We start from the raw sequence: 26008 nt of genomic DNA on the forward strand, positions 1-26008 counted from the left end.
ATACTGAGTCTGTAGAATAATGTAAGAGCCATCTTGGTCTGTTATGGAGGTTAAACCTTTGTCTCACCTTTACCTCTACTTGGTTCTCTTACCAGATTATTTGGGTCAAACCTACTTTGAACAGGAGGTTTTTTTTGCCTACTTACTTGTTTGGTTTACACTACATACATATTAGGCCCGTTTTCGATCATCTTTTCGTTCTGTGATCGACACGTTTCTTAGTTCTACCAATTAATTGAAGGTCCCAACATGGAATGGGGGATTAAAATCCTTGGGGTGTCAGCCTCGGGGAAATCTCCTACAGGTAAAAGTTACGAGTTTAAAGCCACGTCCCTTTGCTTCCATAATCATTCCTGGTTACGCGTTAATGCAGAAACATGATGTAATGGAGCTATTGAGAACAAGAGTAAAGCAAGAAAGTGTTAGCAATCCAAGGCTAAATTTGCAAAGGCTTATTTTCTGTTTTAAACAGACCTGTAAAAGAAACTGTCAGTGAAAACAGTTTGGAAAAGAGCGGAAACGTCCATGAAATACAGAAACAATGTGTCTGTTACTGTTTATCATGAGAAAAATTCATCTGACTGAAGTCTTTTGTTTATAAAGTGAAACTCTTGGCAAAGCCAGTCAATAAGAGAACAAAAATTTATTTTCCACTATGAAAAGCATCATGATTTGTTTTTGCTGTCATTACTAGTCTAAACTACTAATGACATGCAGGATCAAAACTGACTCTAAAAATATCTGTAGTTGCCAGAATTAGACGCTGAATGACCCAAAGTAACTCAACAGGCAGTAACTTACTGAAGCCAACTTGGAAAGACAAAATCTCATGCAGTTGGAATTTCCTGAATTTTACAAGAATATAGCTGCATCAAGAGCTTGGGATTTGGTGTCACTAGTTCAAAAAAATACTGAGGTTGAGCCTCGGTTTGAGTATTTGGATTTTTGTAAAGTCTTTAAATCCATCTCAGCCTGGCTCTGCTGCTGACAAGTAGCAGTACCAGCAAGAAAAACAGAGCAATTAACATGAGCCAGAGTCAGGACTATTTCCTAATCCATTAACACTCCAGTTTCCTTACAAACAAGCTTTCTTGATTCTTTCTGCAATGCTTACTTTCTCTGTAACCAAGATCAAGCACCTCTGACTCAGTTTTAAGGTATGTAAACAAAACGTCTGCCTTCATACTCACTGATACAATAATCCAGAGATGCCTGCACATTGTTGGGACCCACAGCCATGGAAACAACATTAAAACTCCAGTACAAACTTTTCTGGAACTTTCAAAATAAATTGCATTTAACCGACTTTCAGCACAACTTCAGAAGGGGGGAACGGGATAACTGTAGACTTCCTGTGACGTCACTGCCCGAATAAGAGCACAGCTTTTGCTACAGACTGGTATTTTAAAGGTATGTGTTTGATTCTGGTGCTAAGCTATCAGCTTCTTTTGTTAGCTTATCTGCTCTCCTTAACTGGCCTGGATTGACTAGGATGTTGTTTTATAACCTAACCGTGCTTCAAACATTTCCGCAACTTTGTACACAGCCTGTCTGCTGTGTTGCTTGGTCTTTCATGATGCTGTTTGTCCACTAATGTTCTCTAAAAAACCTCTCATGCCTCTCTTTTTGCCATTCCAGACTTCTTTGCTTTGTGAACAGAAAGGTCAAACAATAAGAGTTCCATTAAAACTTCAGGGTGTTTTCCATAAAGAGACAACAAGGTGCTTTTGGCCCTAACTTTTCCTTTTTCTTTCATAATTATCAGTGTGTGCCATTCCTTTTCCTGTACAGTGATCTAACAAACACAAACATCAACAAGCATAGGGCCTGTGTGTTCCACTATTGTGTTTCCTGGCAATAATATAAGCAGGGGTTTATTTTGTCCCGTTACAGAATCCGGCGAATATAAAAAAGGTTTATTTTAGCTATGGGAGAAGTTGGAAAATACCTCCTTTTTAACAGGCTTACTAACGACACAGCACATTTCAATCAAAAAGACACAAAAGAAAGAAATCCCCCATCTGATGCAGCCACTCAAAGGCAGGCAAATCACACAGACATCCAGTCATTTGTTAAGAAGTCTTATTACAATCTGTATGTGTTTGCTTCCTGTTTTTAAAACCAGAGAAAAAAAGAGAGCTTTAAATGAAACAGCTTATTGGATCCAACTCTACAGGGAGATTGAACATGAGACCTAAAGCCTCACCTAGACCCACTCTACTACACAGAGTCAGACAAAAGAGTACTGTAGAATCAACAATGGGGAAATTATTTAACTTCTGTGACCAAAAGGAAAAGAAAAACATTTGGATTATGGCTCTGTGTTAACGCTATTAAGTATTCCGGATCAGGGCTGGATTTGAGGATTATCAGGCTCATGTGATCCTACCTTGTATCCAGCGTGGGTCCTGCTCTTTGTATGCGGCGTAGCAGAGCAGAGCTCAATGGCCTCGGGCTCATGAAAGATCACTGTAGGCAGCGGCTCCTTCCTCAGTGTCAGCACGTTCAGCTTCGTCTTCAGCATTGTCTGAAAGTGCTGATGGAGAGAGGAAGATGAAGGCAGTGAGGTTTATGCGGACCGTTGGTGAAACTGCTGCGAGCTGAATGTACTTTACAATAAAGAGATTTAGGATAAATGCTGCTGCAGGCAGGCAGGTTTTACCAGTTTAATGCATGACCAACATCAACTCCAATAATATCCCAGTCTAATAAATTCCAGGATCTTGTGTTCATTGGTATGCGAAAAACCAGCCAGTCTGAAAACTACTCCTTACATGTTAATAAGTGAAAACTAAAGATGAAGTCCTGAAGTGAGATGGTGTGAGAAGTTTATTATGCTCTGCATGAAATGTGAGGTACAGATGAAGGGAGCGCTGGCCCCTCCCCTTTCCCCCCTTCATCAAAATAACCGAGGCTGTTGAATCTAATACTGCACTTCATTGCCAATATTTTCTGAAGCCGAGCAGAACCAAATGCTCCATGTGGTTCTGTGTACTGCAACACCGTGGAGATCTGGGGCTTTCTCAGAACAGTCAAAAGCAAAACGAGTGTTTCATGAAGGAACCCAAGCTGTGACAGCTTCCAGCAGTCACAGCTTGGGTTCCTTCACGAAACACTCCGTAGCCGTGAAACATGCCTGCCACAGGCGATTCTAGAGGCTCCCGTGATCAACAGCGCTAGAGTTTTAGAATCAGTTTATTCTAAAACAAACCTGCACCAGGTTTGGGGAAGAGTTAATATCACACAATGCTGTGAAACACTACTTCATGTTTAGAATCAGAATCAACCTTATTGGCCAAGTTTGTGTGCACAAACAAAGGAATTTGACTTCCATCACTCACATCTTGTATCAACATCAATGACAGTATGTAGGAGCGGCATGTAGAGTCCGGGGAAAGAAACTGCCTCTGTGGCGGCTAGCTTTTCTCATAAGCGCTCTGTAGCGCCTACCTGAAGGTAAAAGTCTAAAATGACTGTGACCAGGATGTGTGGGGTCGACAGAGATGTTAGCTGCCATTTTTCTGACCCTAGGCCTGTACAAGTTATTAATGGAGGGAAGATCAGCCTTGATAAGGCTCTGTGTGGAGGACTTTTGTCCTACTGTTTGTCCTACTGTTTGAAAAACAGCCATTCACATCTCCAACCCATCCACCCACACCACACTCCTAAACAAAAGGACTACCTGCACCACCAACAACTCTACTACCCTCTCCCCTCTAACACCATCTGCACTGAAGATCACTGAGGAAGGTGTACATAGTCTCTTTCAGCCTGAGAAGACCAGGAAAGCTCCAAGACCTGATGGTATTTTCCCCTCATGCCTGAGGACCTGCTCTGACCAACTGGCCTTAATTTATAACAAGTCTCCAGAGCTGTGTGAGGTTCTCTACTGCTTCAAGCATTCCACCCTCATCCCAGTACCCAAGAAATGCACCTTTAGATGATTACCACCACCATGTTTAACTGTTGGTATAATGTTCTTATTATTTTTAACACAGTACTAGTTTTATGGAAGATGCAAGGGGACACCTTTCCAAAAATTCCACTTTTACCATGTTGGACCACAGAATATTTTCACAAAAGTCTTGCGGATTATCAAGGTGTATTGTTAGGCAACTGTGATACAAGCCTTTATTTTTATTTTTGGGTTTGCAGTGGTTTGGTCTTGGAATTATCCATTATCTTATGGATGCAGGTTTTGCCAAGACCCTCTTTGTTGTTTCTGAATCATGAACACTGACTGAACTGAGGTAATTAGGCATGCATTGTTTTAGATGTTGTTCTGCCTTTTTTTGACCAATTGTTGAGTGATTAATGTTTTCTAGGAATACTGCTGATTGGCCAGTCACTCCAATGAAGATTAACCGCGGTTCCAAGTTTCCTTTGTTGGTGAATAATAGCTCTCACTGTGGTTCACTGAACGCCGAAAGCTTTAGAAATTACGTTGTTAACATTTCCAGTCTCAAAGACTGACGATCAGGACAGGATCTTTTGCCCCACCTCATGTTGTGAAACAGGTTCTGTTTCTTGATTCCAGAAAGTCTGGGAACAATCAGGCCTGGGAGTGGCTAGTAAAATTTAAATCAGCTGTCTAAAAAATATTGAAATCTATTCAATTTTTGATTAAGCAAGGGGAGCAATTGCATTTTTGAGTCAAGTTGGTTTGGATACATCTGAGGTTATCTTTGTCCTATATTAAAATTAGTTTGATGATCTGAAACATTTGTGTGACCAAAACCAAAGTAAAATCTATAGGTCTGTCTTATTGGAAAAGAAACTACAGTCAATTACACTATTATAATGTATATTTGGAAATCAATCCAGAGCTTAACTTTCTGAATCAAGCTTTATTGCCCTTTGAAACTGTCCAAAAAAACCTTAAACGAACACGCTGCAATGAACTTGTACCCTTTCAACTTAAAAGGCATCTCACCCCAGATAAATTACCTTTCACCTTGTTCGTTCAACAAAAAATGGCTCTTACCAATAGAATGTGTATATTATAGAAATGCATCCCCATTGTATGTAATGTTCAGCAGGAGAAAAGTGCATTGAAATCCAAATTTGCTGTTCTAGAGTTGAAACGTAAAAATTATGTTTTTATGCAACAGATGGTCAACATTCAGTGAAAACAGCCATTGCTGCCAAGTAAGGCCACAATGTTGTCTGTAAAAGCCAAAAGGAAAACCCTAATGATATGGAAACAAGTTTGCAGACCATTCCCATAAAAACCGCAAAACCTTCTTACTTAGCATCAGTTAAAGAAAAATAAAACACTGTGTGGCTGAAATATAGCACTATTTAATTCGATAAAATATAATATAATTCATCTTTCTGTGTTTAAGTAGATTTAAGTAACGATGTCTCACTACCTGAAAAGGAGCAAAAAAAAAAGAACGATGGACTTGTGAAAGTAAAGTTGCATGTGTGTTAGGGCTCAATGACCTCGGCGTCAGCACTCGCTTCCTACAGTGGGGCCCGGTACCAAGTTATGGAGGGGGCGGGGTGGGGATAAGGGCTGCTTAGAGGGTAGGAAGGTCCTGCTCATGTAGGTCCACTGAAATTTTATTCACAATACATTCATTACATTTGAGTGTTTTTTTTTTTCCTTTTGTCCCCATAGCCCCTTTATCAGGTTACTGTGCAATTAATCGTATTTCTGACTTTTACTTAGCAAGTGGTCTCGTGTCCCCTGTCAGACCAGCCTGGGTTAGGTTGGGTTGGTTTGAAGCGATGCGAGACGAGAGGCTTTTGGACACATCGGATCGTCTGTTGTTATACGACCACAACAAATGTCTAAACAAAAGCCCTCTTTCAGACATATAAAAACAGCATTGTGTTAATAGCCTGAGTAGCCTCATCACATACCATTTAACTGTTGAGTTTCAGTGAAATCCTCTACATACTGAAAAATGATTTGATTTTAATAATTGCAAATGAGAGCCTATCATAGCTTGGTACAGCTCTTTGCAGAAAAGGACACACGTTACTAAAGGATACAGGATGGCACTGATACAAACTAGGAATATTAGAAGCTAACATTTTAAAGTTTAACAGCATAGCTATGGTTTGACATCCAGCTTCAACACCTAGTATCTACGGAGATTTAGGGTAAACAAGCAAACATCTATAAATGAAAACTGCTCCGGGTCCCATAGTGGAAACACGTCTAAAGTTTAAAGAAGTTATGGTTTTTAAAACCTGGAAAAGGAATTTTGATAGACCACTCCTATGCCCAAGTAAGTTCCTGTGTCATCAGAGTCCCCCCTTCCCAACCTGTTGCTGTGGTCATCTAGCTTGAAGAAAGTCTTCTATACTTTTCCCTCAGTTACAAGAACAAGAGATGCAAAGAAGTACCATCAATCTCTCTTGGTATGGAAACAGTTTTAAAACAACAGCTTGAAAGCTTCATGCCTGTACCTGTACCTGTAGTTTATGAGCCATCAGCTCGTTAAGACTCGTGTTACCCTGTAAAGAGCAAAACTGACTAAACGTATATGAGAAGAAAAATGGAAACGTATACAATTAAAGGAATAACTGTTTTTCTTTTTTAAATGAAGGTAATTAGATCAGTGATAGCAGGAAACCATGGTATTTTTGCTGAAGGTTATTATACAGTAATAATCTCATAACAAGCAATTCCTAGTATGTGGATATAATATCGCACAGAGTCTGAAAATGGCTTTGATAAAGCATAAATGTGATGCTGAGTTGCAGAAAAGAATCAATTAAAAGAAGTATACAGCCTGTTAGAGCCAGACCAGTGATCTTAACAGCAAGTCAGTTATTTTATGACTTTAAGTGCTCATTTAATGAGCATTTACCTTATGGCACTCTTCCAGTTATACAATATTTGCAAAAAAAAAAAGACTGTTAAAATACTGCTTGGTCAGAAGTAAATCTAACACCCCTGATTTATTTCTTGATCTAGTATGTATCTTATTATTGCTGAAAATTCCAAGTGTCAGACATAAAAGTAAATTTTTCCCCCCAAAGTCTCTTAAGTAAACCCAACTGTAAATCTGAAAACAAAAAAGGGTAATTTAATAAAGCAATCCAACAACCGCATCCATGAGAAATCAAAGCCTCTGAGTTTTTTGTGAAGTTTGCCTCCTGTAGTGATGAGCTTAACAGGTCACAGATGGTAAATTAAACTAGAACCCCCCGGAGGCTGCGTTCAGACAAGAAAGAGGTTCTCGGGTCAATACTATGGTAAGGTACTCAATAAGAGGGTGAAAAACAGCCACTTGGCCATGATAACTTAAGGTTAAAGAGATAGAAACAGGACAAAAGTGTAGGAAACAGCTGGAAATGATCTTAAGGAGTCAACCAGACAGATGCCTGTGTCTAAAAGCATTAAATTGTGAACCCCCCCCCATACACAAACAGCTACTGGTTCATCCCAAAACCTCAAAGAGTAATAGGTCTTGTTTAACAGACGTAAAGATCTGGACTGTTAATAATCAATATCAGGCTGGGTCACATGCTTTAGCGCATGGTTCAAACACATGTAAAAAGGGATAGAAAGCAGCGAGAGAAGTGAGCCAGTTGTTCAATCTCCGTGGATTGTTAGAAACAATCGAGGCAATGAGACGTTGTTTGTTGATAGATCATATGCTCATGTTGTCATTCTCAGATGCACACATACTTTCAAGATTTATGAAGGTGTAAGCCTAAACCTATTTTAATGTCCCTGAACAAACAAATCCATATGCTGCTGAATTCTCTAGATGAAGTGCTTTGACAAAAACCATTAGTAATCTGATACTAGGTGAAAAAGAGGGGCTATGTTTTGTCACAAAATGAAAGGTGGGTACACATTTGAGGAATAACAGAAACGGCAACAAGTACAGGGAGCACTTAATATGTCTATACACCTTACAGCTAGAGGAAATTCTGGATGCTTCAGCGCTTTCTCTGGCATCTCAATAAAAGGACTTTAAACAGTAGTAACAATATGACGGAAAACGTCAGTAACTGTTTAAAATCTCAAAATACCTTGAGACCGTCTGGATCCACTGGTCCTTGTTAAAGTTTCTCTATGTTCTGCTTTTTGCTGGTGCATTGCAACATGTCTATTCACGAAACCAACAGCTGTTAATAAGAGGAGTAACATAAACCCCATGGCAAGAATGTAACCTGTCAAGCCATGTTATGCAACATAGATTAAAAGTTTCCCCAAATGTGCCACATGGAGCCAAAAATCCCACACGGTTTACAAAATTGTTTTAAGGAATGAGGATGGAATATATTTTTGTCACAACGTGGCTTTGCCTGTTGGGTAAACAGGATGGGAGCTAAAAGTAATCGTGGGGTCAGTGAAACCACCACACCTCATATTTCCAAACAATGACTTTACTTTACTTTGAGGCTTCAACCTTACATTACCATAGACTGGTGTTTACAACCTTCCCCTCTGTTCCTTTGACAGTTTACAAGGAGGAATGCAACTGATTAAGCTCAACTCTGTGTGGTACTGGGGGGGTCCTACACAGAACTACAAAGTGAAGGAGGGATAAAGCCAGTGACTGGATGCTGCGATTGCTGGGGTGGCTCTGTAGGAAGAAGCAGGTATTAAAGGACCACAACCGCAGACCCCGAGGGTGGCAATCTCCGACTGGCAGTAAAACCATCTGTAACTCTTCGACTTAAACATGAACCTAGAGTGCTTGAATGAAGTTAAGGCCTCTTATGGCATTAAGCAGGTTCCACAGGTGTGAAAATGGGCAATTTAATTGTACTCTCATTAATCGTCTCTCAGATAGAAAACTCTTCACACTGTCATCAAGTTGGCCACATCAAATGTCTAAAATTACTTCTTTGTAGAATTGATTTATTCATTTATTTGAACTAAACATATTTTAGAGGAATAAATTAGATGTACAACGATTACTATTAAATGCATTAAATGAGAGAACTTGTTTATTTTGTTTAACTAACAAACCTTTAGGAACATTTCAGCTATTATTTTAGTCTCTGTAATTATATTAGTATTACAAATATTAATAGTAATTCTGCAGCAAACTACATAAATCACCCAGGATAAAGACTATAAATATACATGCTTATTGATGAGACAGAATTTTATGTTCTCAAGAGATTTAAGATTTTCACAAAATCTTTATGGAAGTTCGAGTTTTACTTAAAAACATATTAAATGCTTTGTAAATTAAAAGTGTGTTTTAAAGAACTGGCAGTCAATGTAGAATAATTCAGTCCATGTGTTCTCAAGTATTGCGTATTTTAAGCAGGACCACACAAGGTAGTACCTAAAGCCAAAATAGCATTGAAAAGGATATAGTCTTGGAATTGTTTCTCCATTTTCATCGAGTTAAGCTTTCACAGAAAATGTTGTTCAATAAATCTTTGTTCTCTATTGAGTATAGAAATATACAGATAAGGTTTGATCAGTCTAAGTATTTTAGATTTTGAACAAGTCAAGAGATGATAAATATGTCTTTGATTTTGTTTCAATAACAAATCTCTCCATTTATCTTAGGAATTAAGTGATTCTGTGTGTTTACAAATAAAATCAGGTTACAGGAACTACATAAATTGCTCTGGAGTATAACTGTAAACATATCACAGGACATTTCTTGATATTAAGTTAATGTACAGTTTGCTATGGTTCTTTTTGCTTTCACAAATTGAGTAAAGGTTTCACAGATCTGGAAAGATACTGGATTGTTTCTTGATGCATACTTCTTTCATAAATATTGTCACATTAAAACAATGCCATATCTTCCACCATTAGATCTTGTCACACCCCTACTTTGGACTTTTCTAGAGTTTGGGTAACTGTTTCAACCTAGTTGAAGAAAAAAGGGTCAAAAACGACAGGCATCAGACCAACATTATTCCAGCATTTTGTCTAGCATTTTCCACTGTCTAGCAACATTTGTTGTCCCCATACATGTGGACAACATAAGGAGATTTTCTGTTTAAGCCATTATTTAGTCTTTTAGTTATTTTTAAGTCACAATTTATGAGTAAAACAAATATATACATTAAAAATATAAAATCTATATAAAAGTCAAATTACTTTTAGACAGACTAACATAATTCTGAAGAATCTAACAATGGTTTAATGTTATGAAAAAGTTGACATATCACTGACATGAAAACAATAATCCAAGAGTCCACTATGCAGCACCCCCGACAGAGACACCAAGAGGGCCGGGTACTCTGCACTGCCGCTCGGCCCGTAGGCCAAAACGACAGTCAGAGACCTGTCCCCGACCCAAAGGCGCAGGGATGCGACCCTCTCATCCACCGGGGCAAACCCCAACATGAGATGGCTGTTATGCTGGTGGACTTCAATGCCCACGTGGGAAACGACAGTGACACCTGGAGAGGCATGATTGGGAGGATGGCTTCCCCGATCTGAATCTGAGTGGTGTTTCATTATTGGACGTCTGTGCTGGTCACGGATTGTCCATAATGAACACCATGTTCAAGCATAAGGGTGTTCATCAGGGCACTTGGCACCAGGACACCCTAAGCAGGAGGTCGATGATCGACTTTGTTTTTGTGTCTTCAGACCTTCGGCTGCATGTCTTGGACACTCTGGTGAAGAGAGGGGCTGAGCTGTCCACTGATCACCACCTGGTGGTGAGTTGGATCCAGTGGAAGAGGAGAAAGCCTCGCAGACCTGGCAGGCCCAAGCGTATAGTAAGGGTCTGCTGAGAACGTCTGGCGCTGTCCTCGGCCAGGGATGTATTCAACTCCCACCTCCAGGAGAACTTTGAACAGATTCAGGGAGAGGTTGGAGACACAGAGTCTGAGTGGACCTTGTTCTCCGCGTCTATTGTCGATGCTGCTGCCCGTAGCTGTAGGCGTAAGGTCTGCGGTACCTGTCACAGGGGCAATCCCTGAACCCGGTGGTGGACACCGGAAATAAGGGATGCTGTCAAGCTGAAGGAGTCCTATTGGCTGTGGTTAGCTTGTGGGACTTCTGAAGCGGCTGACAGGTACCGTGAGGCCAACGTTCCACAGCCCGGACTGCGACAAAGGCAAAAACTCAGGTCTGGGAGGAGTTCGGTGAGGCCACGGAGAAGGACTACCGGTTGGCCTCGAAGCGATTATGACAAACCCTCTGGCGCCTCAGGAGACAGGAGGGGGAAGCAGTGCTTCGCCAACACTGTTTACAGTGGGGGAGGGGAGCTGCTGACCTCGACTGGGGACATTATTGGGCGGTGGAAGGAGTACTTCGAGGATCTCCTCAATCCTGCCATCACGCATTCCCTGGTGGAAGCAGAGACTGGGGACTCGGGGTTAGACTCTTTCATCACCAAGGCTGAAGTCACCGAGGTGGTTAAAAAGCTCCACAGTGGCAGGGCTTCGGGGTGGATGAGATCTGCCCTGTGGATTTCGTCTCTTCTTTTTGCAGATGACGTGGTCCTGCTGGCCCCCTCTAGCCAAGACCTACAGCCTGCACTGGTGCGGTTCACAGTCGAGTGTGAAACGGCTGGGATGAGGATCAGCCCCTCTAAGGCCGAGGCCATAGTTCTCGACAGGACAAGGGTGGCTTGTGCTCTTCAGCTTGGGGGGGAGTCCCTGCCTCAAGTGGAGGAGTTCAAGTATCTTGGGGTCTTGTTCACGAGTGAGGGGAGAATGGAGCAGGAGATTGACAGATGGATCGATCCGGCTGCCGCAGCAATGGGGACGCTGTGCTGGTCCGTTGTAATGAAGAGAGAGCTGAGTCGAAAAGTGAAGCTCACGATTTACCGGTCGGTCTACGTTCCTATCCTAACCTATAGCCATGAACTTTGGGTCATGACCGAAAGAACGAGATCCCAGATACAAGCGGAATGATGAAATGAGCTTCCTCCGCAGGGTGGCCGGGCACTCCCTTAGAGATAGGGTGAGGAGCTCGACCATCCAGGAGTGGCTCGGAGAAGAGCCTCTGCTCCTCCACATCAAAAGCAGCCAGTTGAGGTGGCTCGGGCATCTATTCCGGATGCCTCCTGGACCACTTCCTCGGGAGGTGTTCCAGAAACATCTCACTGGGAGGAGGCCCAAGGGACAGCCCAGCACACGCTGGAGAGACTATGTCTCTTGGCTGGCCTGGGAACGCCTTGGGCTCCCCCCGGAGGAGCTGGAGGAGGTGTCTGGGGAGAGGGACGTCTGGGCGTCTCTACTGAGTCTGCTGCCCCCGCAACCCGGTTCCGGATAAAGCGGAAGACTACGAGTACGAGTACGAGTACGAGTACAATAATCCAAGAATTAACAATCAATGTAGTTCTCAACTTGCATTTTAATTAGCTTTACCAGAATATTTTAATGCTGAAAATCAACATTGTTTTGTGGAAATTAAAGCTTACCCTGCACCAAATCAGTGAGTTTGCTTGAGCTTTTTTGTTGCCATTCTTAAAATGAATATGTAATTCAAAAGAAATGTAATATTATAGTTCTCATATTGAACTAAACTTAGCAATGAGTGCACATTAAAAGGTAAAAATAAATTAATTAATTAAAAATAAGGAGCAGGAACAAAAAGACAAATGTAATTCAGAGACAGATGTGTTTTTAATGAGAAGAATGATATTCTGTAATAAAATGATAAAGCAATTTACCAAAAAACATCTAATATTCTCCATCAGGAAATTAAACCTACTCATTGGATGCAAAGAGCCAAAAGTCAACTGGTGAAAAAGAAGAAAACAAGAGCAGGCTGAACAAAGGAGCTGACGGAAGTGTGCCAGTCTACTTGTGAATTCCTTTATTCACCGAGACCACACTCAGCATAGCTCTGCTTTACAAAGAAACCTCAGACAGACACAGAAAGGCAAACAAAGATGGCCACGGACACAAGCCGCTTTTGACCATGTTTGACCTCAGTCAGCCATTTCTGCATCATCAGGTCTCATCTTTCCATCTACCCTGCCCTGCTTGTCACATGTAGGTGTCAAATGTTGATATGGGCTAAGAAAGAGTTGCTGAAATAGGAAAGGAGCACGTCTAAAAAGGAAGCATGTCTGCATGCACATGTAGCTTCTAGCTAAAACACGGGCACACAAGAGTCTTTTCCAGACCGCTGGTGCAAGTTGTGCAATTTGTTGGTGAACTTAAATGGACTCTGTGTGGGGAAGAAGGCCCCCGAAACAGACTGAGGGATGTGGTCGGCGGAGGAAGCACATGCAGACAGACGGAGAGAAAAACAGAGGCATGATGCAGCACCAGTACAAAGACACGATAATTCTCTGCCCTCCATAACCTGCATCTCCTCACCCCCACATCTCAATCTAACTCTTTTTACCCTCTTGTTTCTTTTTAACCCACCGGAGTGTGAGACAGAATGCAGTGAGACATCAAGTGTTGCTATGGCAACAGAGGACAGCACGACAGAAAATATTTATTGCGTAATATACGCACAAAGACAAATACATACAGAGGAATACTACTGTGATTCTATGACTACCTCTCAGTGTAGGGGATGGTATTTACTGATCAGAACTCAACTGGTAACCCTTCCATAAATAGTCTTTTTTTCTATTCTATTCCCCAAAAACTATCCACTGGTTGAAACACTTCATATGGAAGCTCAATATTAATGACAACAACAAGAGAAACATAGGAAGCCCTTTGAAGGCTTCCAGCCACAGCTGGCCTTCATTCAGGGGTTGAACGTCTGGGAGCCAAAGAGCGCTTATCACATTTCTTCCCCAACACGTTTATCTCTTTTTTAATTTTTCCCAGTAACAATTACTGTTTGGATGCTGAACACAAAGTTACAATCACTCCAGCATGGTTCATGACTCCGTGAAGTAAAGTTTCTGTTTTACAGGTTCCTGATGGCATCTTCAAGGTTAGTTTTCAGTCCTGAAAGAACTCTCTAGATGGACTATTTGGCCTTTCTCACTGATCAGGAAGTAAGCCTGGAAAATTAGCCTTTAAAAGATACTTTAGTTGCAGCTCAAATATACAGAGCCTTTACAAAGGTTGTAGTGTTAAAATAGATCCTTATGAACTTCTCCATATCCAATCTCTGTTTTCTCTCTGAAGTTGTAAAGATTATCCTTACAAATGGCTAAATAGAGCCAAATAAAGTAACAAAATGTCATGTCATCCCTCATTATGCCACAGAGTTTTCCAAAGCTTAAGCTTATGAATATGACTAATGTTACATTTATCTGATCTTAAAATGATCACACCATCTACTTTGTTTCAATCATACATGTGTTCCAGTGTGTCACCGATTCAGAACACAGTCAGAGATTTATTAGGTAAAATTACAGCTCCAAGGTATATTGTGTGTCTAGAATTTTTTAGGGCTGCTTTTGTTTACGTGATGTTTTTAATTTTTAACTGGATATGGTCAACCTTGTCCTGGCCTAAATAATGCCCAGTAATTCTGTTATAGGCAGACTAGTAGGTAGGGGCGAAATGTACCTAGAAGTTTGTCACCTGTAACTGAAATTAATAGATCTGTTCCTGCATGCAGTCAGAGCTCCACAAATAATACAGCTCTAACAATGTAACTAATCAGTATAACACCAGTTACAATAAGCAGAACAATTGTATCACTAAACAATAAATAGTAATTACATTCAATTAGAATTTCAAAATTAGTATTTGTTGCCACCCAACCCTCCATAAATAACAATAAATAGCAGAATTACTGCCAATGCAAACTGACCAGATACGGGTTTAAGTATTTAAAGAAAAGAAGGTGAAACTTTCAATCACATTTACCTACAATTTCACATCCTTTTTATGAAATGCCAAAGAAACAACTGATCAGAGTTGTTTTCAGTACGTTCATTTGTATTTTTCTTTTCTATTAGTCTGCTTTAAATTAAATTCCTCCTTCAGAGCAGTTTACTTGTATCCTGTGCAGCTGCTGTTAGACACGGATGTGAGAACACTGCATAGATGTTCAGGGCAAGTTGGCTTTTTTCTTTCACGCCACAGTCCTCTCTGTAAAAATGTAGAACAACAAAAAGAACCCACTGACAAAAATGTAGGAATTACAGATCATTTTCTTTCTAAAAAATCATTTTTTCTTGTGATTATGGGTTACTGAGTGTAGATCTTACTAAAATGACCCAATCTGTAGAATAAGTATGTATGTCATGCAGCGCAATGTGGAGAAAGTAACTTGAGTGAATTGTTTTCTGGTGGGGCTATATTTTGTTGCAGTGAAAGCCTGCTAAATATGGAATGATTTACTTGCTCATATTGAGCAACAAGAAGACTATTAAACACAGACAGAGAGCGCGAGTTAAACAAACCGGACTCCATACAAATTCTAAAAGATGGAGTTCTTTCAGCCACGTTCTGGAACGCGGTTGCTAGGCGACGCGTTAGCCTATCCTAGCGCTTCCAACCTGCACCTTTTACCTTGAGGCGCAGATTTCTGTTTGCAGGGATCCATTTGCCTCTACTGTAAGTCCACATCCGAGGGGAAGGGAAACCAGCGGAACTCTTGCTGTTAACCGGTCCATCCTCCTGACGCCTGGGCAGGAGACGGAATTGTGAAAGTTCACTTCGCAGGCCGACATCTGGAGAGCATTACGTCTGCAACAGAGACGTGAAGCCATGGGGTCGGTGCACCCCTGGGTAACAAACTACGTGTCATCAGTGGATGTTTTTTTTTTTGTTTGTTTGTTTGTTTGTTTGTTGTTTTTTTTTTTTTTTTTTTTTTTTTTTTTGCTTGCTTCCTGTTCTGTGACACTAAAATAAAAAGGTAAAACTAGAATTTAAGCATCCTGATGTGGGCAACATGAAGAGAAGGCCTTAGGTTCAGCTACAAAGAGATGGATAAAACCACCCAGGAACACCAAAGACGGTGTTTTAAACATAATTTCAAAATGCATGTGTTTCATGTTATCAGTATAAATAACCTCCAGTTGTGGATTAGTAGAAAAATCCAGCTCAGGAGGCAGGATAGTTTGATGCACTCCTGCCTGCGTAACGTGGATAGGTGCGTTCGGACCACAAAACACTCAGATACTCAGGTGTTTGGTTTAAACGCGGACTTTAAGATAGGAATTTACACTTGAAACTTGATCCATTACCATCTGTAGCCGCGGAGAAAATGTAGCTCCAGCCTGGAGCCACGCACAGCACGGCGGGGCTGAGTAGCTGTTACCACGGCTCTATTTACTCCTGCTGATGAGAGGTGCCCCATCAAAATGCCTGTTCCTACCTGCAGCCGCTCCGACGCAGGTTGCCACATATTAGCAGATTCGATGGTTCTCCGTCTTTACTTCTGGGTATTCTCCTTCCGCAGTCCAGTTCACATCTGGTGGCTTTCACAGCTTCCCTCTCTGTCGCCCTGTGGTCTGCTCGGTAATGAAGGATGTGTTGCTCCGCCTGGATGTAGTTAACACATTCGCCAGCAGGTGGAGGTACCTGCTGTCCTTGTTGGCTTGGTGCTGCCTTCAGGTAATGTGGAAAATCGAGCTCCCAACAGTGTGTGCCTTACGATGACTTACAGTGTGGTGTAAAACTTGTTAAATTCGCTCATTTTCATGATCATTTATACAATTACATATGGCTAATGTACTGTAAATATTTTTTTCTTAGAAAACATAAATCATATCCAATTTAATGGAATCCAGTTTAGTCCAAAGTCCGTTCATGTAAATTATTTTTTTACCAGTACAATCAAATCATACAGTCAGATATCAACCAAATTACTTAAAATTGAATTAACCCGCTTATTCCCACTATGGAATAAGTGGTAGAAAATGACTGACTGACTGACTGAATTAAATCCAAATTATAATCAGACTTTGAGTGAACCTTGAAACAAAACGGGGGTGTATGACCTATCCTTTTTCTTCGCCTACCTAATCTTGCACTACTTAATGTTGGTCTGTCACCTAAAATCCTATTAGAATACAATGAAGTATAATGTTTGGACAAACTGAACAAAAATATGTGGAAAAACTAGGCAAGCTAGTCATATATAAAGCCTCAATAACTGTTGATAAACTCTTCTGTAGAATAAAAGTTTTTTTTCACTCACCGGTAGTGCTTGAAAGATGTTGAACATGATGCATATCCTTTTATTTATTAACTTTAAACAGGTGAGGAAGAACTGTGTCTGTTTCAGGAAAGTTCCACTGGACAAATGTCATATAACGTTTTGTAAAGGTACCTGTAGGATTACAAAATATAATAAACATGCTTGCAAATAAGCCACATTCCCATTCCCACTGTTGTGATTCAAAGTTAGCCATAATGTAGACAAATTATTTTACGTTAGTTTTCTATGCTTAGGCTTGTTTTAATATACATTTTTGGCCATTTGCTCAGTCTTTATATTTCATTTAACTCAACTGGCAGATTCTCAAGGAACATCTGTGCCCATTTGTCCATAAAATATAAAAATGTTTTGAGACTTTTGAGATTTTCTTCATCCAAAGTCTCCCTCAGGATGGTTTATTCAATGCCTGACTTGATCAGTCACCCCCCCCCATCTTAAAACCCGGTGCAAGAATTCAGCTAAATTAACCTGACTACATAACAATTGCATAAGCATCATTTTAGTAGCAGTAAAATAAGAGTATTTAAAGGCTTTAATTCACATAAATCCCTAAAGGTTTTTTGTAAACAACGAAGCTTATGTTCCCAGATTTTAATCACTTAAATCCTGCTCACCTGATTGTTTTTAATAGGGGTAGATACTGTTATTCTAAAAGTTAAGTTTCTTACCCAATGGATAAAATAATAACATTGTCACTAAAAAGATTTTTAAGCCAAATATAACATAGAGTATCACTGTGTATTTCTTCTGATGACGAATATCTTGTAAAAAAAACTCCTATAACAGTCTAACCGTCTGTAGCATTTAGAGGGCAAAGGTCAAGCGCAGTTCTCCAAAACAGATCATAAGCGAGGAACATCTGTTCCTTCTAGAATGAATGTGTACGTGTAGCACAAAAAATATACCTAGGTGTGCTCAGAGACGCGACAGCCACAGTCTGTATTTAGCAATGTTTACGTGTGGGAACATTTGGACAAGGCCTGAGGTCAGCCAGGGTGTTCACATCACTAGCACTCCATTAAAGGCCTTTCCCATAGCTCACACTCCAGTTTAGTGACTACAACTCTCGAATAGGAAAATAAATGTTGAAGAGTAGGGTTTATGCTTACAAAAACAACTCGTCAGAGATTAACACTGACTGCAGTATTCTACTTTTCAAGGTAGAACTAAATACACTGCTAAACAAACAACCAGAGTATAATAGTTAAACTTCTAGAATATTAATCTGGTCAGTTCAGTAGTAGAGGGGGTTGTTAATCAGTGTCAGCTGATTTGTTGTTAATGAAATTAACAACAGCTGCTCTAAAGCGGCAACAATTAGATGACACTAAAAACAGGAATGGTTTTTCAGGTGGAGTCCTACAGATATTTTTCCCTCCTCATGTTTTTTGACTGCTTTTCAGTATTTCTGCATTTGACCGTGGTCAGTGTCACTACTGGTAGTATGAGGCGATACCTGGACCCTACAGAGGTTGCACAGGCAGTCCAACTCCACCAGGACGGTACATGAACACATGCCATTGCCCGAAGGTTTTCTGTGTCTCCCAGCACAGTTTCTAAAGCATGGAGGAGATTCCAGGAGACAGAAAGTCACTCTAGGAAAGCTGGACAGGGCCGTCGTCCTTAACCCATCCGCAGGACCGGTATCTGCTCCTTTGTGCAAGGAGGAGCAGGATGACTATGCCAGAGCCCTACAAAGTAACCTCTTGCAGGCCACTAGTGTGAATGTCTCTGACTAAACCATTAGAAACACACTTCATGAGGGTGGCCTGAGGGACCCACATCTTCTAGTAGGCCCAGTGCTCACTGCCCGGCACCAAGGTGCTCAGAGAACACCAGAATTGGCAGGTTCAGCACTGGAGCCCTGTTCTTTTCACACACGAGAGCAGGTTCACTCTGAGCTCATGTGACAGACGTGAGAGGGTCTGGGGAAGCTGTGGTGAGCTTTATGCTGCCTGCAACGTTGTTCATCATGATCGGTTTAGTGGTGGGTCGGTGTTGGTCCGGAGAGGCATTTCCATAGAGAGACACACAGACCTGTACAGGATAAATGATGGCACCCTGACTGCCATTAGATATTGGGAGGAAATCCTAAGACCCACTGTTGGACCCTTTGCTGATGCAGTGGGTCCCAGGTTCCTTCTGGCTCATCAAAATGTCTGGCTTCATATGGCAAGAGTATGCAGGCAATTCCTGGAGGATGAAGGAGTTCATACCATTGATTGGCCTCCACGCTCCCCTGACCTAAATCCAACAGAACATCTCTGAGACATCATGTTTATGTCCATCTGACGCCACCAGGCCGTTACTCAGACTGTCCATTGAGCTCAGTGATGCCCTGGGATCTGGGAAGAGATACTCCAGGACGCCATCCTCCATCTCATAAGGAATATGCCCCCGCGTTGTCAGGCATGCATACAAGCATATGGCGCCATACAAACTACTGAGTACCATTTTGAGTTGCTGCAATGACATTTCAGCAAATTGGACCAGCCTGTTGCATCTGTTTTTCTGATTAGATTTCACAGATGAACCCCTCTGTGAGCTGATAATTTTCATTTTCATTGAAGATGCGGCATCCTTTTGTTCCTAACACATTATCCATTCTATATATGTATGTATATCCAGCATGATCTCTTTTTCCCAATTGAGATCTAATGTGTTTTCAAAGTGTTCCTTTAACTTTTTGAGCAGTGTATGTACAAATGTTGTATATTATAAACCACTGAAGTGTTTAAAAATTGTGTTCTGACCAAAATATGCTGACTCGCAATTTCAAGTGTAACATTTATTCTTATTACATTGATCTGCCTAACTGTTTATTTTCTGCAAAAAATGTAACTCTAAATATGGTAAAAAAAACAAACAATCCAGAATATCTCACAATCTGCAATGTCTGTTTGATCATTAGGTTCTAGTTTAACACATGCAATGAAATTCAATTTACACAGGACACAATGAGATAAGATTATGAGCACTTTATTGTTTACATAATTCAACATTGATATCAGGTAATCACATCATAACTGTGTTTGAAATGAGAAAAATAAATAGTAAGATTCGCGGTGCTCATTGGTACACTGTCCGACCTTGAGGGGAACGACATAGCTGCACAAACGGAAAACCTTCCACCAGCAGAAACACACAAGCAGAAGCAGTATGTTCTGAAAGCGATACCATCATTGTCAGTCTCCTCCTCATCCTTCTCCTCTTCACTCTCATCCACAGTGATTTCAAAGAGCCTAATCTCACAAAGAAATATACATCCAGAAGCTATTCAGCACTGTCTGTACGAGAGGTGAATTTGTACACTGGGATTAGCAGGTACACTAAGTGAAACCAAACATTTTTCTGTGCAGTGAGAAATATATCAAGCTATTATCCTACATATCACTGAAATACATAGAGCAGGTTTGTAGGGTAGTTCTAGTAGACCAATTTACTTTACTATTCATACACCACTGAGAAACTTGTATAGAACAGGACGAATATAAAAAGAAAATATTCTGTGACTAGTATTTTATACATGTTTGGATTTCGTCTACTAACCACAGCAAAACTAAAGAAAACATTTGGCACAGTCTCGACAGAGAATAATACATCTGCATTTACAGAGCCATCCACAATTATTGCCACACCTATCAAATATGTTTAAAAGGCCTTGAACATATTAATATTTTGATTGCAGTAGCAAAATGTCACACTGAAACATTTAGAAAAATCCAACCTCTAATCTTAGTACATTTATTCAGTGGGGGAAAAAAAAATCAAATGTTAAGAAACAAAAAAATCTTAGCCACTCTTAAAAATAGGAAAGACAGGAGAACATACAGTTTTAAGTAGAAAATGGGTAATGAATAATACTTTGTTAAACTTGGCCATATTTTTATCAGAGCAATATTTTCAAAGTTTCAAACACGTGGAACCATGACCAACGAGTCTGGTTGATGACCCAGTGCCACCTGGCACAGAGAGTAGAATAATAAGGGAGGGAAAAAAATCTCCAAAGCTTGCTAGAGAACTGTAGCAAAGGGTAGCATTTTGTGGTTCCCAGGTTTCCGTGATAACCATTAGATGCTATCTTTTATGCCTCTTTGAGAGGCATAAAAGAAAAAAACTCTTTTTTTCTTGTTACCATCACAAACAGATATGGGGGAATGAGATAAACACCACTAAGACTTGAATTGGTATAGTGTGCTTTAATCAGATGAGACTAAGGTTGAACTTTATGGCTCTGGTGTAAAAACAAAGAATAAATATGTGAAAAAGACCCTCATGCCCATGGCATAGGAGAAGACCCCAGACTCTACAGCCACAGGCTACAGATTCCAGTTCTTGATGGACAAACTCCAGTCCTCAGTGTCAGATGTGAATAACATAATTAGGTCAGTAGCTGGTAATTTGGTATGTTGGACTTGGCACACATCTAAAAGCTGCAGGACAACGGCCCTCGAGGACTGGAGTTTGACACCCCTGTGTGCTTCAACCTCATGAAATGTTATAGAAGAAGACCAAGAGCTGTTCTTTTGGCAAAAGGATTATTTGCAATGTTTCAACACAAAATTGATTTTGTTCCAACAATTATTTTAAAAATTGTACTAAAATTAAAGGTTGGATTTTTCAAAACGTCTCGGTGTTATACACTCATATTCAATAAATTAGAATATGCATTCCAATGAGGCTCGTTTGTCAAATTTAAAGTACCTTTCAAATATACCAACCTTTAAGCCGGTCTTAAAAATACTTTTCATTCAGTCCACATTTCTGTATTAAAAATGTGTTGGGTCGGAATCAACACAAATAAAGGCTTGAAAACATCAGTCTGAGTAGAATAAATCAATATGTTTCACTTACTAAACTGATTTACTGAAATACATGAACTTTGCAATAATATTCAAATTTATTGAATGGGCCTGTATTATGGTCCTGCAATAAAAAATGTATTCCTTTCAAGGTATTAAATACATTTTTAACAGTGGTGTGAATTACTGTGTGAGGCAGTGTAAAAATCAGAGCAACAACCAGTTACAAAGGGTTTTTAAAATGTTGCAAGGAGAACATCAAATTTAATCATGCACAAAGTAAGGCAACCTACTGAAGGTGTTTTAAAGTTTTGATACCAAAAACAAAAATGTGAAGTGTGGCTAATTCTATAACACTCTGAAGGACTGTGGTCGATGGCGTCTACTGCATTTATTCGCTGGATCTCGTCTACAGATCGAATGTCTGGTTCAGACTAACATCAACTATTTATCGTCCAGCACAGGTTACTGCAAATGCTGCTCATCATCTATAACATAAAAGTATTGCAAAGTATGCTACTACGAAGCCTTATCCTCAAGAAAATAGACAGGGTATCAAACTCCAGATTTGTTTCGTTTTAGCTACACCATGTTCCTTTTATTTCTTTACATTCAAATATGATTTGATGTTACGTTTGTTTTAAGAAATACTTTCATTTTAATAGACAAGTGAGTTTGTATCTGTGATTGCACTTTACATACAGCTTGTTATGGTGTGAGATGGCCGAGTTTTACAAATCCTTTGTCTTAATGAGTGTCACCAAAGGTTTGTCATCTGGACTGTAGTCCTCGTAGGCGATGGGGGTGGCATCATACATGGCAGGCCGAGACTTCTTCCCAAATCTAACGAGAAAGCATAAAGTGGTTGGAAATGGATAAAATGGTTAGAGGATATGATGGCAAAAAAATTCAACTGAAAAAATCCCTTCTGAGATTACCCGATTAAGGTTTTGTAGCATAATGTAGGATATCTAGAATGGTTGAAAGAGTTGCCAAAAAACCCTGGCTTTCAAATTCAAACCTGCTTACTTTCTTTTGTTTTGCAGTTTCAACACTATAAAAATTACTGTAGCAGTTTAGCTTGTATTAGCTGTCTGTTAACAGTGACATAAGCCACTTAAAGCTCTCCATGTGCAAAATCCAATTTATCCAGTTTATCAAATTTCGAGATGACCATTGCTATTGAACACAGTAACATCCCAAACACACAAACCCACACCCACACAGGTGTGAACTTTAATGGAATCCTGTTCTAGACATATATTAAATATTTAATGTGGAGTTGGACCACCCTTTGCAGCTAAAGCAGCCTAGGAGGGGTGTCCATGTTTAGGAATGTATTTATGGGAATATTTGACCAATTTGCAAGAGCATTTATGAGGTCAGACACTAATGTTGGACGAGAAGACGAGGCTCGTAGTCACAGCTCTAAATCTTTGGGAAGCAAAGGTGATCATCAGCCTTTTGAAGTTTCTTCAAACCAAACTTGCTCATCCACGTCTTAATGCACATTGCTTTGTGCACTGGGGTGCAGTCATGTTGGAACAGAAAGGGGACATTCCCTAGCTTTTCCAACAGTGGCAGGTGCAGGAGACTGTCCAGAATGTATTGTTTATGCTGCAGCATTAGGATTTCCTTACACCACAACTACTGGGCCATCATCAACCACACATCATAATCCTCCCTCCATGAAACATTATACTTAGCATAATGCAGTCGGTCTTCTGTTAATGGCTGACCCAGACTCCTCGGTGGGAGTAAGAGAGAGAGAAACAAAGTTGTCACTCCAGAAAAAAAAACGTCTTCACTGCTTTGGAGTTCAGTGGTGGTCTGCTTTACATGCAACCATTGCATTGCACCTGATGATGTAATGTTTGGATGCAGCAGCAGGATGCGTCCATAAAAACCCCATTGCTTGAAGTCTTCTACACATTGTTCTTAAGACTAATCTGATGCACTTGCAGACACTGACGCTGATCTGTGATTGATACTTGGCCTACAACTCCATGGCTGGGTTGTTGTTGTTCAAAACTGTAAAATGTTTAGTAATGGGAAATTAGATTTATTGCACAGTGGGCATCTTTTCATTAATTTTGCCTGTCTTTGCTGCTGGTACATCCTCTATTCTATTCTATTCTATTCTATTTCACAATGACTGTAGAAGCAGTATACATATCCAGATGCTTTATTTTACACAACTGTGGCCGTGAAAGTCTTATATTTAGTGATCTGGAAAACGTCTCAACACTTTTTGCAACAGTCATGAGGTTGCAAAAAGGTTCAGGTTTTTGAGTCCCCTGTTATTTTAAATTATTTATTCTGTTAATTCTTGTCATGTTTTACGCAGATTGCCTGTTCTGTTAGCAGAATTTAAAATAAGGGCTGATTATCTGGCTGGTCTCTTTATTCTTACCGTACTGGAATGGTTCACCTGCTGGCTAATAAATTGTGGACGACCTTTTGGAAGGACCTTGTTTTTTAACATTTAGATTCCTCTGGATTTAGCTGCATCTTCTCCTCTTTCATTAATAAATAAACAAAAACAGTATCCAAGGAATGCATCATCATCCTCTTCTGTATGACAAGTTTTGCTTATAACCATTTTGGAGCTAGAATACTGATTTTCATCTGTAAAACTGTTGTTTATTATAGATTAATCTAAAGAAATGGGAACAAATTGTGTCTTTGAGGCAGAATGCTCGTAATGAAGATATAATTTAAAGCTGGTTCTTCTCGGTTAGGTGCATCATGTGAGTTTCCTACTGAAATGATTCATAGGTTAGAGGTGAGGATTAATGAAAAAAAAACATTCTTCTAAAATTAGGTGCTGAAATAAAAGGTCTAAAAAAAGGATAATTGATCAAAGCCAATTAGATAGATCGATAACAAAAAGGCCCCTCAGAAACAACATGAAATCTAAAAGGGGATTTGATTCAACACTTTTAAGTCTTCCATCTATAAATCACATCATACAGTAGCTTCCACGTACCTGGCATGGCGGATGGAGGCGATAGCGTTGCTGAACTCGCTGTCGATGCTGCGACAGTTGTAGAACTCCTGGTAGGCGTGGCGTGATGATCCCTGGTACTCGATGCGGCTGATGCGGCAGATGCCCACAATGAGGATGATGAGCATGAGGACAAATGCTACACACAGAGCTCCAATGATGATGTAGAGTGAGTGGCGGGGCATGTTGGTCAGAGTGTCCTCGGTGTGTACCGGTTTCCACTGCAGGTCTGAAAAACACAGAGAAAGATATTAAAGTCTCTGCATGCTGTTTTGATTGATAGCCCAAAAGACGTTTTCTGACAGGCTGACATACGGATTTCACAACTGGGGCCGACCCATCCAAGTGGGCAGTGGCAGGTGTATCCGTTTGATTGGTCGATGCAGGTGCCACCATGGTGACAAGGGTTGCTCTCGCACTCATTGATGTCAACCTCACACTCCTCCCCTGAGCAGACAGGTAAGGTTACAGTCATGAGTGAGTAGAACAACAAAGCCAGGAAAGAAAAGTTGATATTAATGCAGCACTTTTTTACCCCAGGTGCAGGGATGTTTGATGCCCCACCTACTAGTATTCAATGGCGTTCAGACTTCTTGGCTAGCCTCAGTGTTGAAAGGATTTATTGGTCTACTTAGAATTTGAGTTAAGTATCTTATGCCATCAAGGAATGTTCAACCAAGTGATCTGTGCAGCTAGTTTGGTGATTTACAGAATGATCACGCTTGAAGAAAGCCTCTCCCCTGATTTTCTAGACACCAAGACACCCAAAACAACAATGTGTGTGCTATGTCAATTTTGTATATTATTTTCATCATCGGCTTCATAATTATTACAAGAAGTGGATCAAGTTACTCAGAGTTCAGATCTCTGATGTTCTCCCCTGATAGATAAACACCTCTGGCACCGTAAAAAACAAATACCTCTCCCTACCAGCATTTTAAAATCCAATTAGTAGTAATTTGTGGTTTATTAACTCTTCTTCTTTTCATTCACCTAATTTTGAATGCCTTAGATCTCTTTGAATTCATTGTGCAATCTAGTTTAATTGTTTTGGATTTCTGTCCCTTTAAGGTTTTTTGATTTTTTATTCCATAATTTTGTTTCCAGTTAAATCTTGAGGTTTGTAGATATGAATTACATTTTTGTAGCTATTCCATTTCTTTAATTTTCTGTCTTTTGGCACCATTTTGGTTGTTTTATATC

The 26008-nt window shown here is 40.2% G+C and overlaps 2 protein-coding genes across 3 annotated transcripts in view; both read right to left on the reverse strand.

The window, feature by feature from the left end:
• The window catches only part of pid1 (phosphotyrosine interaction domain containing 1), a 36370-nt gene extending 20048 nt beyond the window's left edge, over positions 1-16322 (reverse strand). The window contains exons 1-2 of one of the 2 annotated variants that reach the window (XM_047391879.1): positions 16151-16318; positions 2390-2536 (exon numbers count right to left, since the gene is read on the reverse strand). In XM_047391879.1, the coding sequence (XP_047247835.1) occupies positions 2390-2536; positions 16151-16180 (177 nt within the window). In that variant the 5' untranslated portion in view covers positions 16181-16318. Of the gene's footprint in view, positions 1-2389; positions 2537-16150 lie in introns of both variants that reach the window. The other variant, XM_047391880.1, reaches the window with a different exon arrangement.
• A 3637-nt stretch (positions 16323-19959) lies between these two features.
• The window catches only part of dner (delta/notch-like EGF repeat containing), an 83957-nt gene continuing 77908 nt past the window's right edge, over positions 19960-26008 (reverse strand). Inside the window, exons 11-13 of the mRNA XM_047392257.1 lie at positions 25121-25252; positions 24788-25034; positions 19960-22641 (exon numbers count right to left, since the gene is read on the reverse strand). Coding sequence (XP_047248213.1) covers positions 22530-22641; positions 24788-25034; positions 25121-25252 — 491 coding nt within the window. The 3' untranslated portion in view covers positions 19960-22529. The remainder of the gene's footprint in view (positions 22642-24787; positions 25035-25120; positions 25253-26008) is intronic.

The sequence above is a fragment of the Girardinichthys multiradiatus genome, chromosome 18, assembly GCF_021462225.1.
Source record: "Girardinichthys multiradiatus isolate DD_20200921_A chromosome 18, DD_fGirMul_XY1, whole genome shotgun sequence".
Lineage (NCBI taxonomy): Eukaryota > Metazoa > Chordata > Actinopteri > Cyprinodontiformes > Goodeidae > Girardinichthys > Girardinichthys multiradiatus.